The sequence below is a fragment of the Apteryx mantelli genome, chromosome 11 (assembly GCF_036417845.1).
Source record: "Apteryx mantelli isolate bAptMan1 chromosome 11, bAptMan1.hap1, whole genome shotgun sequence".
In the NCBI taxonomy this organism is placed as follows: Eukaryota; Metazoa; Chordata; class Aves; order Apterygiformes; family Apterygidae; genus Apteryx; species Apteryx mantelli.
Window position 1 is genome coordinate 8,444,531 of NC_089988.1, and position 20,744 is coordinate 8,465,274.

Here is a 20,744-nt window from a genome sequence, read left to right on the forward strand (position 1 = left end):
ATGCCAATGTTTTCCTGTATTGAAATAGTGAAAATCTTCAGGAAGGGTATGAATCTTGGGAGAAGAAATATTGATCTGCCCTTGACCTTGTGTTTCCACTGCTCTGTCTATTAGGCTGTGGATGTGATCTCAGTGATCTCTCACATATTTCCACATGTCCTGATTAAATTGGTCATTTCTAAAGGTATCTTTGCATCAGACTCTCTGGGCATATGCATTTTTCCATAGATTCCCTGTTTCCTCCTCCCCTTGCTCTTTATCCTTTCAGGTACCTCTCATCTCTCCAGTTGCTGCTCTGAGCTGCTGGGAGTCTGAAGCTTGCCTCATCTTTCAGAAGTCTCGTTGTCTCTTTAGCCAGCTCCTTTGTTGTGTTTTGGTCTATCCCTCCCAATATATCTGTCAAAAACATTTCAAGGAATTTTATTAATTGTGAACAGTGGACCTCACTGGAGGCAGCCTGGACTTGACATACAGTTGAGGAGGGTTTTTTTGGATCTTTTATTAAACTGTTCCATATATTTATTTTTGTTTGTTTGCTCTTCAGAAAAACCCTTCTGTGCCTGCTTGCAGCTAGTTCTCAAAGGAAAGCAGGTGGGAACTGGTGCACATGAGCTGTAGCATTCAGCTACAGCCTTGAGTGGCAAAAGGTTTGATTTTTTACAAGAGTGATGTGAAGTCCCCAGTGGCTGCTGAGGGAAATGGCAGGGCTGGGGAGCTGGGGAGGAAGGTTCTCCATACAGGTCTCCTATCAAAAATACTGCTTTGCCTCCATGTGCAGACTTCATTAGGAGACACTGTGGGTCAGTATGAATTGGGGAATGTGGGTATGACTTATTCCGAGGACTGAAGAATCAAGAAAGCTTAAGAAGCAGATATCATTCTTTTTCAGGTGCTCATTGAAATCTTCCTTTTTTAAATACTCTCCTGAAACTTTCCAATTAGCGACACAAGAATTGATGAGCTTAAGAAAATTATGGAAAGAGGCATGGCTCCTTAGGGTTTTTTTTTTTTTGCATTTTAATGACCCCTCAAGCCCATGAACCTCAGATGCTGAGAAGAGACTGAAGAAACCTCTCGAGAAGCAAATCACAGGTTTCTTGGAGCGTTAATGGGTCTCAGTGAGGGCCATAATCAACAAAGTCTCCCCAGGGACAGATTAGAGCAGAAAGTTGGAGGCCCTGATTGCAGGTAGGCAAAGGCAATGTGAGGGTGGCTGTGATGCCAAGTCAACTTTGATGTGTGTTATCAAGCAGAGTGACCAGGCACTGACAGCCAGCCCCTGGGAAGGGTGATGCTTTCCATCCCGCATTGCTCAGGGCTCTTCCTGTTGGCAGTGTGCACGTGGGGTGTACAACGCTAAGTTCAGGTCCATGATACGGCACCTCCTGGGCTCCCAAGGGACAAGGAGGCAGCAAGGCCACAGTGCTTTATGGAAACAGCATCTTCTCGGGGGCCTCGGTGTCAGAGACACCAGCCATAGCCAAAAGGACAAAACCTAGCTGTGTTGGGAGCCTTCAGCCTTGGCAGTGCCCTGGGCTGTCTCCACCACAGGCTGTCCTATGCTTTCCCATGCCTGTGCCTCTTTTCCTGCAGCCTGTACACACCCAAGCTGCTTCCCCACCTTGCTCTCACCCCGCGATCTCCCTGCCTCTCCTGATGTCTTCCTGTCCTCCCTTTCTTTTCCTTGAAACATAAAGCCAGGGTCTGATCACAGACTCCCTCTGGGTGACCTGTTGCACCTCAGCACTACCCTACGAGTGACATTCTTTTGACCTGAAGTCCAGTCTGAATCTCTCAAGATGCAGTTTGTGGCTCTTTCCCATTCTCATGTTGTTTTCCTCTACCAAGAAAAGCTCTATCATCTCTGAAACCACCCTTCAAGCAGTCACAGGCTTCTACTCTACTGGCCTTGCTTCCACTTCTAGCAGGCTAAAGAAGCCCAGGTCCCTCAACCTCTCCTCATGGACGGGTTTACTCCCACCTAGGCAGAGGACTTGATGCTTCTCTTGTAAATCTTCATGATGTATCTGTTGTCCAAATCACTCGAGTTTCTCAAGATCCTTTGCGACCAAAGCTCCTCTGCGTCAAAACAAAATACAACCAACCAACCAACCAAGCAAATCAGTGCCAATGAGTTAATGGTGAGTAGGGGTGGGGTGGGCTGTTTGGGAAGGGATCAGAATGGTAAAAGAGACAGACTTAGAAGAGGGGGAAGAAAAGTAAAAGGAAATTCAAAGTGAAGCCCAGGACTGATCAGGACTGTCTTGGGGATTCCTGCCAAGAAGCCCTGCATCTAAATATTTCTGCCTGGAGGAGGACAAGAAAGCTGGCCTGCTTCCATTGGCACAGGGCACCTGTGTGCTTTCCCTGACATCCACAAGAGAAGATGGAGAGTGGGAAGAATCATGGACTCCTTCAGGGTGGAAGGGACCTCAGGAGGTCTCTAGGCCAATCTCCTTGCTCATAGCAGGGTCATCTCTGGTGTCAGACCAGGTTGCTCTGGGTTTCATCGAGTCTGGTCTTGGCAACCTGCAAGGCAGGAGACTAGACAGGCTCTCTAAGCAACCACTTCCAATGCTTGACCATCCTTTTAGTGGAAAAGCTTTTCCTTATCTCCCGCATGAACGTCTCGTCTTCAACTTATGCCCATTGTCTCTTGTCCTCCCACCATGCACCCTGGTGAAGAGCCTGGCTCCACCTTCTTGAGGACCTCCTCGTAGCCATTGGAAGGCTGCTATGAGATCCCTCCAATGCCATCTCTTCTGCAAGTGGAACCAAACCCATTTCCTTGCACACCAAGTGCTCCAATACCTTGACTACTGTGAGGGCCCTCAGCGAAACTCATTCCCACTTATCAACCTCTTTCTTTTCCTGGAAACCCTAACCTGGATGCAGGGTTCTAGATGTGGTCTAATGAATACTGACTTGAATTTCATGAGGTTCCTGACAGCCCATTCCTCCTGCCTCTCTAGGTCCCTCTCAATGGCAGCCCTCAAGCATAGGACTGCCACCCCCCACACACCCACCTCCAGTTAGGGATCATCTACAGGCATGAGGAGTGTTGCATCCTCAGTGTAACCAATACAGTTGATAAACAGGACAAGTTCCTGGAGAGACCCTGTGGTGCTCCACTCCCCCCGCCCTGCAGGAAGAGTACTACCCATTCACCACTGCCCTCTGAGCCTCTGGTCATCCAAGCAGCTTTTTCCCATACGGTTGTCTGCTCTTCTAGAATGTAACGTTCTAACATGCATGCAAGAATATTGTGGGAGACAGTGTCAAACACCTTGCTAAAGCCCAGAAAAAACAATTTTACTCTTCTGCATCCACAAATAGATTGTTTTTTAATCATAGAAGTCAATCAGGTTGTTTAGGCACAATTTACCATGGGTAAATGCATGCTAACTGTTCCTAGACACCTTCTTCTCCTTTATGTGCCCAGAATTGTGATCTGAGTGGGTTCGCTGCATGACTCATTCCTCACGAAAGGGAGGCTGAACTGCCTGCAGCTCCCCAGCTTGCCCTTGTGGCCTTTTTGGAAGATGGATGTAACTATTGCCTTTCTCCTACTATCCCATCCCTGATCAGTTCCTCCTTCTTTGAAATTTCCAGATACAAGAAAGCATCACCCTTATTGGCCCATCTGGGAGCTGTGCAAAGAAGTTGTCCTTGATGCCCTCCAAAAACCTCGTGGCCTGCTTGCACTCTGCTGTTTGCCCTTCCAGTTCATGTCAGGGGGATTAAAGTCCCCCCAACAAGAACCAGGGCCTGTGATCCAAAGACTTGCTCAGGTTGCTGCTCTTAAAAGAGACTGCATTCACCTTCATACCCTCATTAGGTGGTCTGTAGCTCCCACCATGATGTCACCCCTGCTGTGATGCTCACCCACAAGTACTCACCCAAACCCTTGCCTCTCCCATGGAAGAGCTCCACACATCCAAGCTGCCCCTTCCCACAAAAGGCATCCTCCCTCCTCCTCTTCCCTGACAGTCCCTCCTGAAGAGATTGTACCCTACAAGCATTGCCCTCCAGTCATGTGAGTGATCCCATCACATCTCAGTCGTTCCAATGATGATTCACATCTGCGAAAGCTTGTACATCTCCATCTGCTCCTCTCTCTACCCCAGGCTGCATACATTTGCATATATTAGTGTTGCAGAGCATCAGCTGTGGCACAGAGAGCAGACTGGTTGTGGTGAAACCTGTTACCAAGAGCCAAAGACACTGTGTGTGCAGTGGCCTCACTTCAGAGCAGAGCCATGCTGGCATGGATAGCAGGTGACAATGTAATGGTGAAAGGAGGTTCTCACTGAGAAAGCAAACCCTACAGTGCCCAAGGCCAGCGAGAAACAGAGCCGAGCTGAGCAGGAATGGCAGGAGAGGGGTTTGCTGCCTGAGCTGACTCTGCAGCACCTTGGTGCCCTGTGACAGAGGTGAAGCGATCTCCGGAAAGGACAAGGTGCCACTGAAGAAGTTCCTGGGCATGGGCAGCCTGCGATTTGGCACATTAAAGTCATCATTAGCCCAGTCGTGGTTCATATCCTCTTGGGGGGTGAGAAGAGGTTCAGGCAGAGAAGAGCAAGAAGGATTTGAGAGTGCAGAGACTAGAGCAGAGACCTTGGACAACCTCTGTCTCTTTCAATGTCACCAGGTGTTTGTGTGTGAGCAACTGACTTCCACCCTCCATCTCCATTGATTATAACCGGAGTTTAGACAAGCAGCTCATGTGCAAACATTTGTTGTGCACACTTCAGCTTGGGCAAGGGGAATCCCACCTGTTGTGTGTTTGTGGAGTTCACAGGAGTTTGCTGAATCCCCCTCCAACCCGGGGGCTTCCAAACCAGGACAAGATGCCCAGATTGACTCATCTGAGTCAGCACGTGAACCATGTGTCAATGAGCTGCCTTCTTGCTCCTTTCTACATGTCCTGCCAGGTTAAGGGATGGGAATCGGGGCTTCTAGAGTGGGACATTTCCACCTTTTGCAGATAACCATGCTCTGATGAAAAAAATCTTTAATGCTGGAATCAGTCTTCCTTCAGTGCTTAGAGAGGGCCCATGGGTGATTATTTTAGTTTATTGGAGTGAACATTTCCCAGGAGGAGGGAGCACAAGGGACAGAGAAATTAATGAGCTCAGCTGGGCCTCTGATCCTGAGCGGGGCCAGGTGCTGGGGATGGAGGGAGCTCATGGCAAACAGGAAGCACTGCCCAGAGCCAGCTGTGTGCAGGAGCAGCTCCTCTGCAAAGAGCAGCAGGGCTCTGGGCACTGCCTGCTGCTGCTGACATGAGAGGAGACAAGGCAGAGAGAAGTGCAAGGCAGAGTGGAGTGGGAGGCCAGAGGAGAGCTCCTTGTGGGAGAAATCTTCACAGCCCTTGACATGGTAAGTCTCTGGCTGCAGGGCAATGCTACTGAGGTTCCTGGAGGGCTCTTATAAATCCATCCCATCCCATAACTGATAGGCTTTTTAAGGATCACTCTCCTGGCACATCCAGTGCATAGGCAGAGAAGGAGATGCTTCAGAGCAGGTATCCCCTGCCACACTGTCACAGGGACAGGGCATGCAGATCCCTTCTGCCAGGGGTGGCTGCAGGGGTGTGAAGCCAGGGAGCACACACAGGTCTGCGCAGGGCTGTGATTCAGAGCAGTGTCCCTGTGCCCCAGGGTGCTGTATGCCCAGGACAGGGACTCTGCTGCCTGTGAGGGTCAGCCCTCAGGCTGCCCAGGGAGCTCCCCACAGCACTGTGGGGAGAAACTCTGGGTGAGAGGAGCGACCGCCGGCAGGGCAGGTTCATTCTCCTGCTGAGAGGGTGCTGTGTGGGTCAGGGCTGCTCACAGCTCTAGCTCATGTGCAGGAGATGTCCAAGGGGTCTTTTCAAGAGGAGATCAAAAGAAGGGCTACTTGAAAGGGAAAGAGCTTTTCTTCAGGTATCTCCACTTTCAGTTTCTTAATTTTGACAGGGAGAATGAAGGAACGAGGTTTCTGTTTTGTCAAGGAACTGGGACTCCTAAACCTTCACTCTGAGAGATTAATAGGTCAGTGAGAAACCTCATAAAGCCACTTCATCCCCACCTTAGCCTACAGACAGCATCGACATCACCTTTGTGGCCTCATAGGAGTTTATGTGACCTGCTGCTTAGGACATGCATGCACAGAAATGCCCCTAGGGAGTGCCCTGATCTGGGAGGTTTCTGTAGGGCAGAACGGAGCACACAGCGGGTGGGATGGGGGGTCTGCGAGCACTGACCGGGAGAAGATGTTGTGACAGAGAAAGAGCTGGCAGCAGGGACAGCTCCAGGCAGCAGGGATGGGCAGGGAATGAGAGGGAAGCGCAGGGCATGAGCCACCTCTGCTGCAGCCAGACCTCTGGCAGAGGAGAGGGGCATCTCTCCTGCTACAGGCCCATTTCATGCAGTCCGACAAAGGGTCTGAGAGCAACTGCCCTGCAATGTCACCGTCTGTGAGGTGGCACGCCCAGCTGGGTAAGGGGAAGGCTTTCCAGAATGCCTCTCTGCCTCTCTCCTTGTCTCCCTTGGCAGCAGGATCATGGTGTTGCTCCTTGTTTCCCCTCCTGTCCATGCTGTTCCTGTTCTTATTTTGGGGTTTTCTGTGGTTGAGGGTTTTCAGCTGCAGTTCAGACACCGATGCTGCAAGTTGTGGAACAGAGGGGTCTGCATGGGAATGAGGCTGCCTCAGCCCCCTTTTAACCTGTGGCACTCCAGGAAATGCGGTCCGTGGGGCTGGGAAATGAGCTGACTCTCCCTTAAGGAGTACACATCTTCACTCCTGACGGTGCTTTGACTGTTTCCCTGTGGTATCCTGCCCTCTAGAAAGGCACTGCTGTCTCATAGCATTACTGTGATATCTGAGAGGCCCATGAGGAAGGTGCAGAGATGGTGAGAGTATGGAGATGGTGGTGGGAGGCTGTATGTGGACATCTGAAAAGAGCCCTGTGTGTGCTTGGCTAGAAGGGTAGTGTGGAGACCTACCTCTGGTACCCAGAGAAAGGATGAGAAGTTTGGAGATGTGCACTTTGAAACTGAACTCATCTGCTCTCAGCAGGGGCTGGTTTCTTTCTAGGGGAACATGAAAGTGATCATCCTCCAGCTCAAAGAGAAAACTGCAACATTTGGGGGTTTCATGCTTGAAAATTCTCTGCTAACTCCTCAATGTCTTTTCTTCCTTGCACAGTCCCCCATGCACGGAGATAACACAATGTCCAACAGCAGCTCCCTGAACGAGTTCCTCCTCCTGGCGTTTGCAGACACGCGGGAGCTGCAGCTCTTGCACTTCTCGCTCTTCCTGGGCATCTACCTGGCTGCCCTCCTGGGCAACGGCCTCATCATCACAGCCGTAGCCTGCGACCACCGCCTCCACACCCCCATGTACTTCTTCCTCCTCAACCTCTCCCTCCTCGACCTTGGCACCATCTCCACCACTGTCCCCAAATCCATGGCCAATTCCCTGATGGACACCAGGGCCATTTCCTACTCAGGATGTGATGCCCAGCTATTTTTCTTCTTTTTCCTAATTTCAGCAGAGTATTATCTCCTCACTGTCATGGCCTATGACCGCTATGTTGCCATCTGCAGACCCCTGCACTATGGGACCATCTTGGGCAACAGAGCTTGTGTCAAAATGGCAGCAGCTGCCTGGGGCAGTGGTTTTCTTAATGCTGTGCTACACACTGGGAACACATTTTCTATACCACTCTGCCAAGGCAATGTGGTGGACCAGTTCTTTTGTGAAATCCCCCAGATCCTCAAGCTCTCCTGCTCAGACTCCTACCGCAGGGAAGTTGGGCTTATTGCGGTTAGTGTCTGTTTAGGCTTTGGGTGTTTCATTTTCATTGTGCTGTCCTACGTGCAGATCTTCACTGCTGTGCTGAGGATCCCCTCTGAGCAGGGACGACACAAAGCCTTTTCCATGTGCCTCCCTCACCTGGCTGTGGTCTCTCTGTTTCTCAGCACTATCATCTTTGCCTACCTGAAGCCCCCCTCCCTCTCCTCCCCAGCTCTGAATCTGGTGGTGGCTTTTCTGTACTCGGTGATGCCTCCAGCAGTGAATCCTCTCATCTACAGCATGAGGAACAAGGACCTCCAAGACGCAGTGAGGAAACTGATTCAGCTCTTACTATTTCAGCATCAATAAGCTGCCCATCCCTGTTCACAAGTGATTTCCCATTCATCTCAGACAACTTGTATGCTTGGGGAATTCTCTCTCTGATAATCATGTTTGTGCTGAAGTGCTTGAATTCATCCCACTTCTCCAGAGGCATGAACCCAGTCTCTCTGATTGAGATAACTGCTGTGAATGTGTCTATCACTGTGTCAGAGCTGGCTTCTCTCTAATAAAAGCACATTTCCTCAGTGCAGTGCTTGAAGTTTGGGCTCTTCTTCCAAAGCAGGAGCCAAGAATGCACTCAAGGATTTTCACCTGGGAGAGGGCTATTGCTTTTCTGGGGCTCTCCTTGGGCTCAAGGCAGTGAGCTCAGAGGTGGTGTGTTCGGGAAGGAGGGCTGGATTCAGCTCTCACTTGTGGGTGCCCAGTGCTCCTGGAGGTGGTGAATGGTCAAGCAGTATCTGCCATATGAAAGGGCTGGAGACTGATGCCTGTCCTTCTCCAAGGGAGTATGGAGTCCCCAGGAGAGCACCGGGCATCTCCAAGGGCACCATGTGCCTCGGGGTGAATGGAGCTTCAGAAAATCAGGTGGAGTCACCCAAAGATAAAGGGCAAAAGCAATGAATGTCCAGGGTAGTGAGAGCTCTGCAATCCCACAAGAGGCAGTGGGGACCTTGCAGGCAGAGGGAAGGGAGCCTGGAGAGTTGTTCATGTCAGCCTCAGTGAAAACCATGGGCTGGATCTTGGGACATGCCTGAACACAGCCTGAGGCATTTGAAATGCCCTGTGATTGCTCAGAGTATTGTCCACGGCCACAGACCCCTTGGTAGGGGTTGTCAGGCGCAATGATGCCCATCCGGCTGGGTCTGCTTCCCACCCTGGCCACCATGGCCAGTGTGGAGTCACCGTGTGGCCCTGGGGCCCCACAGTCTAATCGCTCTGCAGAGCAGCGCTGATAGCTCGGGGCCCTGTGGGAAGCACAGGAGAGGGTCCAGGAATGGCCAACCAGGCCAGCATGGACACACTGACCTGGGGAAAGGCTCTCTGGGGAGCAGGGACATCCCTGGAGAAGAGCAAAGGAGCAGTTGTGTGCTGACCAGGAGGAATAAATGAGAGAGAGAAATCTGTTTCTAGACAGGTCAACTAAGGGCAGGCTGCTGTGCCCCTGGGGCAGCAAGAGCTGCCGGAGGAGCCCCAGGGCAGGGACTCTTGTGCTGTCCTGGAGAGAGGGGCTGGCACAGGGGTCTGCAGGCAGCCTGGGGGTAGGGAGTCTCCTGGACACCAGAACAAGGGGCACAGAGTGTCACTGTGCTCTGCCTCCTTGTGCCACTCCTGCCAGTCCCCGCTTGGAGGCTGATGGGGCAGCTGACACACATCCCCCTGATCCCCGGAGCTGCTCTGCCGTTCAGAGGGGCTGTGGCTGTGGAGTGAGTGCCCAGAGCTCTGCAGCCCCCTGCGGCGGGCACTGCTGGGGGCCACCGCCAGCCTGGGCTGCTCTGCTGGGTGGTCTGGGGAGAGGGCAGGGGAGGTGGGGAGAGCTGGGGAGGGTCTGGGCTGGGCTGGAAAGGGCCCAGGAGAGGAAAGCACCGATGTCAGCTCAGCCGTGTAAACGGGCAGGGTGAGGACACACACCAGGGGCTTGTGGTGCAGAGCCAGGTCTCAAGGAGGGGAACCAAGACATGCCGGGCACAAAAGAGAGGAGGTCGGTCTGTGCCCTTGTTTGCCAAAGCAGGCAGGCTGTGGGGGGACGGGTCACCGAGGGCTGTCGTGGGGACCATGCCAGGGAGACGTTTCCCCAACCCTGAATGCACCCTGCCCTGTGCGGTGCCTGCACAGAGGGGCCATGGGGCCGTGTTCAGGCACTGGGACGGGGCACAGATGGGAGCCCCGATACTCCTCACCGCTCCACTGCAAAAGAGAAACTCGCAGGAGAGCTCTCCCAGCCTGGCCCCACGAGCTCTTGTCCCTGCTCCAGCCATGCCAGAGCAGAGCCGAGGACCAAGAGGTCCCTCAGGCAAAGCTGGTCCGGCCTCATGGAGCTGGCCCTGAGCACCAGGAGAAGCAGAGTGCCCTGCTCGTATGTCCCCATCCTGCTGGGAGGGTGGCACCAGCACCAGGGAAATGGCCTGTTTCTGCCTGGGGTCAGTGCAGGACTTTTGCATGTGAGGTGAACATGACAGCTGCTGTGCTGCAGAAACACTGGCCATGACCCCTTGCTGCAGCCCCCACTGCCCCCTACCCCTGCTCTGCTGACCTGCTGCCCCCCTGTGCTGCCCCATCTCCCATCCCCTGTCCCCACACAGTCCCACAGGTTCTGCCCAGCCCCCGGCCCTCCCCACCTCCCCCCCCAAACATGACATCCATCTTCAAGAAAGGAGAAGGAAGAGGATCTGGGGAATGACCTGCGGGTCCTGGTGGACATCAAGTTGACAAGAAGTCAGCACGGTGCTCCTGCAGCAAAGACGGCCACCCTTAACCTGGCTTGTATTAGCAAGAGTGCAGGCAGCAGGGTGAGTGCAGTGGAAAACATGAAATATCCTGGCAGCCTCAGCCAAAGAGAAGCACAAGGCTTGGACTTAGATGATCTCCAGAGGTCCCTTCGAACCTCAACCATTCTGTGATTCTGTGAAATGAAGATAGGTCTGAGGAGCTCAGTGCCTTCTTTGCTTCAGTCTTCACCAACAAGGTCTCCTGGGCTGCTGTGCCTTGAGCCAGGGCTGCAGAGGAGAAAAACAGCCAACCGTGGATGCAGGTGGAGTGAGGAATTACAGACATATTTTATTGCACTTCACGTTATCACACTTTGCAGATATTGCATTTTTTACAAATTGAAGGTTTGTGTCAACTCTGCATCGAGCAAGTCTATCAGCACCATTTTTCCAACAGCATGTTCTCACTTCTTGTCTCTGTCACATTTTGGTAATTCTTGCAATATTTCAAATTTTTTCATTATTACTATATATGTTATGGTGATCTGCGATCAGTGATCTTTGATGTTACTATTGTAATTGCTTCGGGGCTCCACAAACCGCACCCATATAAGATGGTGAACTTTATAAATGTTGTGTGTGTTCTGACTGCTCCACCGACCGGCCCTTCACTCATCTTTCTCCCTCTCCTCAGGCCTCCCTATTCCCTGAGACACAACAATATTGAAATTAGGGCAATTTATAGCCCTACAATGACCTCTAAGTGTTCAAGTGAAAGGAAGATTTGCAGATCTCTCACTTTAAAGGAAAAGCTAGAAATGATTCAGCTTAGCGAGAAGGGCATGTCAAAAGCTGAGATCCACTGAAAGCTAGGCCTCTTGCACCAAGCAGTTAGGCAAGTTGTGAATACAAAGGGAAGGTTCTTGAAGGAAATTAAAAGTGCTACTCCAGTGAACACACGAATGATAAGAAAGAGAAAGAACCTTAGTGCTGATATGGAGAAAGTTTTAGTGGTCTAGATGGACGAGCAAACCAGCCACAACATTCCCTTAAGACAAAGCCTAACCCAGAGCAAGGCCCTAACTCTCTTCAATTCTCTGAAGGCTGAGAGAGGTGAGGAAGCTGCGGAAGAAAAGTTTGAAGCTAGCAGAGGTTGGTTCATGCGGTTTAAGGAAAGAAGCCACCTGCATAACATAAAAGTGCAAGGTGAAGCAGCAAGTGCTGATGCAGAAGCTGCAGCAAGTTATCCAGAAGATCTAACTAAGAGAATTGATGAAGGTGGCTACACTAAACAACAGATTTTCAATGTAGATGAAACAGCCTTCTATTGGAAGAAGATGCCATCTAGGACTTTGCTAGCTAGAAAGGAGAAGTCAATGCCTGGCTTCAAAGCTTCAAAGGACAGACTGACTCTCTTGTTCAGGGCTAATGCAGCTGGTGACTTTATGCTGAAGCCAATGCTCATTTACCATTCCGAAAATCCTAGGGCCTTAAGAATTATGCCACATCCACTCTGCCTGCACTCTATAAATGGAACAACAAAGCCTGGGTGACAGCACATCTGTTTACAACATGGTTTACTGAATATTTTAAGCCCACTGTTGAGACCTACTGCTCAGAAAAAAAAAAAAAAAAAAAAGATTCCTTTCAAAATATTACTGCTTATTGACAATGCAGGAACAAGAGAGCAAAGACTCTACTGACACCAGGTCTCTTCAACCACTGCAGATAGTGCAGAGCAACTAGAGAGACTGCAGGTAACCAACATTCTTGGAAGAAGGGGGGACTGGAGTCTAAATTCCCTGTATGGTTGCAGGAGAGGAAGGAGAAGACACCTCTTTTGCAAGGTGAAACACTCAAAAATGTTTTGTGTCATATAGAATCATGGAACAAGATAAGGTTGGAAGGGACCTCTGCTCAGAGCAGGTCATGCTAGACCAGTTTTCTTAAGTTCCTGTGCAGTCCATTTGAAGTATTTCCAAGGATGAAGATCTCACAAATACTTGCGGCCCCTGTTGAAGTGATTTACCACAAACATGGTGGCAAAGTCTTCTAAATATCTAACTGAAATGGCCAGTGTTCCACATGTGCCCATTACCTCTCATCCTGTCACTGTGCACCCCTGAGAAGAGTTGTGCTCTCTCCTCACTACACTCTCCCACCGGGTAGCTGAACACAACATTATGGTCTTGCTTTTGCTTTCTCTGGGCTAAGCGAATCTTACTCTCTTGGCCTCTTGTCTTATGCCAAGTGCTCCAGACCCCTGATCATCTTGGCAGCTTCCACAGGACTCATTCTGGTATGTCCATGTCTTTCTTGTACTGAGGAGATCCAAATGGGACAGAGGCCTGCAGATGTGGTCTTGCAAGTGCCCAGCAGAGGGAACAATCTCTTTTGTCACCCTGCACATGTGCTAGCTCAGCCAGGGATGTGCTTGGCTGCCTTTGCCACAAGGGCACACTGCTGGCTCATGCTCAGCTTGCTGTCCCCAGTTGCTGTCCCCAAACCTTTTCTGCAAATCTGCTCTCTCTAGGCAGCCGGCCCCCAGCGTGTGCTGGGACATGGGGTTATTCCATCCCAAGGGTCAGACCTGGCCATTGTCTCTGATGAACTTCCTGAGGTTCCTTTCAGCCCGTGTCACCAACCTGTTGAGGGCCCTCTGAATTACCGCATGGCCCTCCAGAGTACTGACCACTTCCCCCAGCTTGGTATCACCTGCAACCCCACCTACAAAACACCCCATCCCAATCTCCAGGACACGGATGAAGCCTTTAACCTCTATCAGCCCTAGCATTGATGGTTGAGGGACACCACTAGTCATCAGTCCTCATTTTGACTTTGTACTCTTGATAACAACCACCTGAGGTGGCTCATGCCACCTTTCTGCCCACCCTGTTGTCCACTTCTCCCATGTGTTTCATCCATGTCACTATAAAGATAGTGAGGGAGATAATTGCAAAGGCCTTGCTAAGATAGAGTTTTACAGCATTCACCACTCTCTTTATTCAGCAAATCAGTCAGTTCATCGCAGAAGGCAATCATATCAGTCAGACTTGTCCTAGGCAAGCTGTGCTGGCTGCTCCCAAGTCCCTTTTTGTCCTATGTCTGATTGGAAATGGCTTCCAGGAGGATGTGCTCCATCACTTTTTCAGGCACTGAGGTGAGGCTGACCAGGTTATATTTCCCCCAAAACTCCTACTTTCCCTAATAGGAGAGAGATGCTCATATATTTCCAGTTATCAGGAACCTTCCCTGACTGCCATGACCTCCCACAGCTTTGTGCTCCCACCTTGCTCTATGCTTTTTGCATGCAACACACCATGTGAAAGCGGATACGTGTTGGCCTATGAAGCAGCTTTCTCATTATCTTGGAAAAGCTAAATAAAGGAAAACAAATTACTTCAGGAATTAAAAAAAATAATGATAATAATAAAAAAAGTTTGTCGAGCCTAAGGTGGGGCACATGATCCAGAAAAGAACAAGTAGAAGACAGTAGTGGTCTAGAGTTACCATGCACCTAGAAGCGAGGACAGGAAGGCAAGAAAAAAGTGTGTCTTCAGGAACTCCCAGTCACTGAGAGGGATGGGCAAGGTCCCACTGATCTCCAAGGTAGCTTGTGGGCCCCTCCAGGTGCTGGGGTCTGCAGGGACAAGAGTCGGAAGAGAATAAGGAACAAGGAAAGCATGTTTTTGTGGTATGCCCAGACTAGGAGCAGCCTGGAAGAGTTAAGAAACTTCAGGACACCATGGCGGGGACTAAGAAAAGCCCTTCCTACACTACCCTTCCCTGTGAAGGGCCCATCCAAGATACCTTGGGGTGGCTGTAGGTAGCTTGATCGTAACAGCTTGTATGTGGTGCTGTCTGGGGTGAGCATGTGTACTTAGGCCTGATTTGTGTCATGCCAGGAGGTGATTTGAGCCATGGTCTCCCATGTGCAGTGGCCAGAGGAGAAGGAAGGAAATGTCACGGTGATATATGAGGAAGCCTGTGATTCACCTTGTGCAAGTTACTTTTGGTTTAGATATGTATATTCATCTTCATTCTTGAAAGAACACCAGCCTTAAGCCAACAGTGACAATATTTTTCAACAAATGTTTTTTTTTTTCCCTTGGAATCTCTTGGATTTTTTTTCTCTGCTTCTTTTCTGATGATGGACTTTGGTTATTTATGTCATTCGGTCCCATTTCAAGTATCCCGGAGAGACTAAATGGTTCATATGCTTAATCTTCTCTGGGCTATTTGCAAAGGAAGCAGGCTCTATCACACTGTTTTTTGAAGGCTGTAGCCCAGGGAAAGGGGGAACTTGAAGCAGGGCAGATGTCAGGGGTGTTCACAGGTCTGAGTTTCCTTTGCTCCTTGAAAGAAAAGAGCAGTTTTGAGAGAATTCCAGGTAAAGCATCCTTCGGAAGTATTCCTTTGAGCCTTTCCTTTTACAGGAAAGACCTGCAGAGTTGCCACATGAAGTAAAGCCTGATAGGAAATGAATCCCTCCTGGACAGCCTGACCCCTTTCATGGCACAGATCTTGGTCTTGCCTCCTAAACACAAGCTGAGGATCTGCATGACCAGTTGAAGGTGGTGACAATGTCAGTCTAACTGTTAGGACTGCAGGTGATAGGCAAGACAAAGTTTGCAAGTAGGGGCAAAATCTGTTGTTGGGCCAGCTACTATTCTACAGGAATAAGAGGGAACTTTTACGCTGTGCGCACTGTTCTTGAGAGCTGGGGCCAAATGTTCTTTTCCCAATGATGCCAGTAAGCCTTGTGAAAGCAACTCCAACTCCACAGTGATTCAAATTCCTGACTGACACTTCCAGGAATGGGTATTTACTTGGTCTAGGATAAGTGTCCCAGGTAGGGAGGATGACTCACTCTCCGCATGATCTGATCTATCTACAGGGGGTGTTGAGAAAGCTCCCAGTAACAGCTTGTATCTGATACATCCTTTTTCAATGGTTCAGGTGATATGAGCTAGCTTCCCTCTTGCCCCATGCCTTTTCAGTGGGTTTCACTGATAGGTTATGGCCTTCCAAAGGCCTCACATACCACTGGGGATGTCCACAAAGACCTACCCCTTACATTGCCAGTGATGGGGAGGGGTTCACCACAGGAGGTGACATTGCCAACGTTTGTGTTTGCTGCAGTCTGACAGTCCTGGACCACACCACTCATTACAGACAAATCTCTGAGTGTGGAGACTGGAAAGGCTGGTGACAGAGCCATGACTCCATCTGAGCATTCCTCCTCAGCACAGAGGAGAGGGGAATTGAAACAGGTCTACTAAACAAGCAGAGCCTTCTCTCTAGACAGCTTCAGCCCATGGGGGCTATGATCTTCTGACTGCATGTTTCACAACTTACAATAAACACAGTCCATGCAGATCTTTGCTTGGCAAACTCATTGCTTGACTAGCATCTTTCTATGGAAGCTTCTGGAGAAATAAGGTTGTTTCTCAGGCTTGTAGCTCATCAGATGAACTTTCTTCCAGATGAGACAGCCAAGTGGTGAGCAACAGCAGGAAAGGAGCATTCCTCCATCCCCACTCTTGCAAAGGCTGGTGTGTAACCTGTACAGTCAAGGTCCCAAAGCAGTGATATGTGCAGCCCACTGAGGGCTTCATTGGAGATTGGATTAAGTGGGAAGGATGGGATCCAGGCGGTGACTAAACACCGTATGCCTGGGAGTCTATACTTAGCAATGGGATGGGATTGCTTGGACATGGGTATCCCATGGGATCATTTCTGATGCCTTTGGGTATCTGAGACTTCTGCATGGGGCAGAGAGCTATTACACAGGACTTAGCTGTGACTCTCCACCGCTGGCAATGGCAGCAGGAGATCAAGAAGACACAGCCCGTGACAACTGAAATTAACTGCCTTGTGGTGTGCGGTCAAAGGAGGTCCCCTTCTCCCTTCAACATCACTGAATGGACAAAGAGTGCACATGTCCAGCTTGGCTGTGGATACCCTGCACTTACATGTCAGTGCAATGCTCCCAAGTTAACTGTGATTCATATCTCTTGTCCTTAGCAGCTATAGCACAAATGTCTCTGTCCACTGGGCCATCTCCTCCTGCCCTTGCCTCCAGGGCAGAGCCAGAGGAGGTGCTTTTCCTGAGGTAGAAGTCAAGCAGGGCTGAAAGGAGTCTTGTCCTCTTGCTCCCCTCGGGCTATCAAAGAAGGCCTCTGTGTACCTCCCATGTAGGAGGGAGGAATCCTCATTGTGAGGAAATATCAGCAGGAATCCTCATTGTGAGGAAATATCAGCTGCCTTTAGCACCTCGGAAGCCAGGCCCCATTGCCTCAGACAGTCTGAGCTTTTCTAATTCTGTGTGCTGATGAAAATACAGTCAAGAAGGAGAGGGGAATCCCCAGGACTTTTCTGACCATGCTGACCAAATCCAGAGATGCTCCTGCTCAGTGACCTGCCTCAGTTTCTCTCTTCAACAGAGCTGGCTGGAGATCCACCCTAGAGGTCTAGGGGAGGTCAGCCCTTGCTGGAGGTGATGACGCAGTTTCCAAAACCTCAGAGCTGTCATCCCACCAGGGAGTCAATTATATTGTTTTTACTCTCTGCAATCCCTAGGGAGAGCCGAGCTGCAGACTGAACCTTCAGGGACTTATTTGTGCTGTAAATCTCAGGACAATCCAGAGAGGAAGGGACATTTGAGTGCTGCTGGAGACTCACTGCAGGAGCAGGCAAGGGCAGAGCTCCTTTCAGCCCTGGGCAGGGCCAAGGGCAGACCATTGCCTGAGCCCTGGGTCAGGGTTTGCAGAGAGCCCAGGAAAGGGAAGGATGTGATGCGAAAGGGGCACAGGGTGAGACACCAACCTTGTTCTTCATTCCCAGGCACCATCAGCACGGAGGTCACCCCTTCCTGCTGAGGACTGCAGGATGGTGCTGGATGTGCTGAGGAAAGTCTAAGTCCTGCTGAAAGTCTAAGTCATGTTACTTTGTAACTCAGTCTTTCCTCTGTGAAAATTTGTATTGCTTGAGTATCAGGCCTGTCCTTTCCTGTATGTCTTTCCCCACTCCCCCAGCTCCCTCCTTCCTCCTGATTCCTTGGCACCGCAGGGCAGAGATCCTGGGGAGGGGCTGGGGGTGCTGACTTACAGTTGGGCTGCTGATGTTTTGTAGCCAGCCCCGGGACACTCACCCACCTTGGCTGGGATGGAGGACACAATGTGTTTTTTAGCATCTTCTCCAACGTTTTCACAGCACAGTCCCTTGGTCACCAGAGCTAGTACCTTCTGATCTGCTCTTTGTCAATAGAAGATAGTGTCCTGTTTGGGTGCAGGGGGAGAGGGGAGAAGCAAGGTGGAAAACCTTTCCTCCTAAAGTGAGTGTTTCAAAGAGCTGTGACCACTCACCCGGTGTAGTGCCCATCCTTTGCTTTGGAGGAGAAAGGGTGACTGGCATGATGTGTTTCACACAGTGGGCTTTCTTTGGAAAGTGTGGTTTGTTTTCTCTAAAACATTTTCTCTTTCCTGGGAGCAGAAGGATCTCAGTCCTCAACACCTGGGTCTTCCTGGGCATACAGAAGCTGGCTGTCTCAGTGTGAGCAAATGCACATCATAGTTTTAGTCCACTGTGAGAAAGAGGTACCTCCATGGGCAACTCACCTCTATGGTCTGAAGGGGTTGTCCTAGGATGAATGGTTTTATCCATCTTGGAAGGTTTTATCTGTCTTTTCTCTCTTTTCTCCAGGCACAGAACCCATAAAGTGAATGGGTCCAGAAAAAATGACCTTCACAAATCATTTTGAAAGTAAACAAAGATATGCATTTCCTTGTCGTAGCTCCTCTTTGCGGTGCTTGGGGAAATGAAAGACAAACAACACTGTATAGAAGAAGGGGAATGGGACAATCACACATTGCCAATGGAGTTTATACTGCTGGGAATGGGGAATGTCCCCTCACTCCAGACACCACTCTTCCTCCTCTTGCTCATGATCTACTTAGTGACTGTGGTTGGGAACATCCTCATTGTTGTGCTGGTGGTGGCAGACCAGCACCTGCACACCCCCATGTACTTCTTCCTGGGCAATCTGTCCTCACTAGAGACCTGCTACAGCTCCACCATCCTGCCCCGGCTGCTGGCCAGCTTCCTGACTGGGGACAGGACCATCTCTGCTCATGGCTGTTTGGCTCAGTTCTATTTCTTTGCTTCTTTTGCAACTAGCAAGTGTTACCTGCTGGCCATGATGTCCTACAATTGGTACTTGGCCATATGCCAGCCCTGCTCTATGCAAGCCTCATGACCTGGAAAGTCTCTCTACAGCTGGCAGCAGTGTCTTGCTAATGGGACTGGCATTTTCTCTCATAATCACTGGCTTCTTATCCCAGCTGAAATTCTGTGGCCCCAAGGCCATTGACCACTTTTTCTGTGATCTTACCCCTTTGCTGGAGCTCTTCTGCAGTGACACCAGGGTCATCACACTACTAGCTTCTGTACTATCTAACCTCACTGTAGTCATCCCCTTCCTTTTTACACTGGCATCCTATGTGTGCATCGTAGCTGCCATCCTGAGGATCCCGTCCAATGTGGGCAGGCAGAAGGCCTTCTCCACCTGCTCCTCTCATCTCACTGTCATCTCTGTTTTCTATGGCACCCTCATCATTGTCTACCTGATGCCCAGAACACCCCAGCTGAGGCAGCTCAGCAAAGTGTTCTCCTTTTTCTCTACCATCCTTACGCCCCTGGTCAATCCCCTCATCTACAGCCTGCGGAACAGCGAGGTCAGGAAGGCCCTGAGGAAAGCATTCAGGAAAGCTCTGGCCTGCACACAGAGCTCCTGCTAAATGAGTGACACTGGGCACAAGTCACTTCTGACTTTCACAAAGGCAAGTGCTGGGTACTGGGGACATCCTCTGAAGTGTGAGGCATTACGACTGATTGTGGAATGGCAAAATGAAAGGAAGTATTTGAAGAGAAATTTTCTTGTTTAGAAGGCAATATTGAATGTCATGGGCTTGCTTTTTTCTTGATAATAAACACTTCGGTGGTTTGGCATGTGTGAACTGCTGAAGTGTCAGTTTTCTTTTACAGAGGAGATAAGAAAAGGTATTTGGCATGTCATGTGAGTGCCTTCCAGGGGCAGTCATCGGGTCATCTTTCTCACTGTGTGTCCCAGGAATGGGAGCTGTCTCCCTCAGGTATGCACATTTTCAGAGTAGAAGGTGGCATGTCAGCCCTCAGTGAATGTCCTCTTTCTCTCGAGTTCAAAGCCAAAATGGGCACTTTTCATTTCAGAGCTTATATGGGTAATACCCACACCACCTTTGGCCCATTCCTGCTGAAGGCAGAACCTCAGGAAGCTGCAGCTCTGTTCCTCGCCCTTACCCTTCTTGTACAGAGATGGGGACAGCCACCCCTCAGCCCAGACCCTGCACCCTTGGAGAATCAGACTTCCCTCCTCACCCTTACTCCCATCCTGGAAAGCCTTTATGCAGCTCTGCAGAGCTCCAGGTACAAGTGGTCTTGAGGTCTCATTTCCCACAGGTCTCAACAGCTTTAGGACCAGTACAGAAGCCTTGGGGTCACCAGTTTAGTCGTGGCTGTTTGTTGTCTGACGACAACTGTCTATGGAGGGTACAGTAGCATTGTGATAATTTCTTCAGGCCAGTCCCAGAAGGGCAGAGGGAAGAGCCTGAGCTGTGATTCCAAGGAGAGCAATATAAGGCCTTGGGGATTATCTGGACATGGGCAGCCATGACAGGACCATCCCTTTCCACCACCCCTGTTGGAGGGATCCCCATGGAGATTTACAACACTGCTGGGTGCCTGAAGAGAGGTGCCCAGAGAAAGGCCTTTGCTCTTTGATTCCTGCACTCCTGACAGCTCTGACCTGTGACCATGGCTGGGGACATGCTGGCCACTGTGGTTAACAGAGGGTGACCTGTTTTGACCTTGAAAGGGAGTGTGTCTTCTCATGCCAGTCCATAGAGCATGTATCTAAACCTGTTCCCCTTCATCTCCTACAACCAGAGGGGGAGTTTTGATTCCACTCCCTTCCTCTCCCAAGAAGCTCAGGTGGTCGGTCTCTCCCCAGTCTCTGTGCTATCTGCAGTGGTTGCAGAGGCCTGACTTCAGTAGAGTGACTTCGTCTCTTTTCTCTTCTTCCACTTCCTCTGCCCTTCCTTCCCTTCCTGCCCTTCCCCAACCCTCACTCTCCCTGCTCCACAGAGGCTCTGCATG

General features: G+C 50.4%; 1 protein-coding gene across 1 annotated transcript; it reads left to right on the forward strand.

Annotated features, from left to right (window-relative positions):
- The first annotated feature begins 18,750 nt into the window (after positions 1-18,750).
- Positions 18,751-19,348, forward strand: LOC136992959 (olfactory receptor 5P53-like). Its single transcript, XM_067302978.1, is given in 3 exon segments — positions 18,751-18,784; positions 18,787-18,864; positions 18,867-19,348. Coding segments are annotated over 3 exon segments (594 nt in total).
- Positions 19,349-20,744: the final 1,396 nt, after the last annotated feature.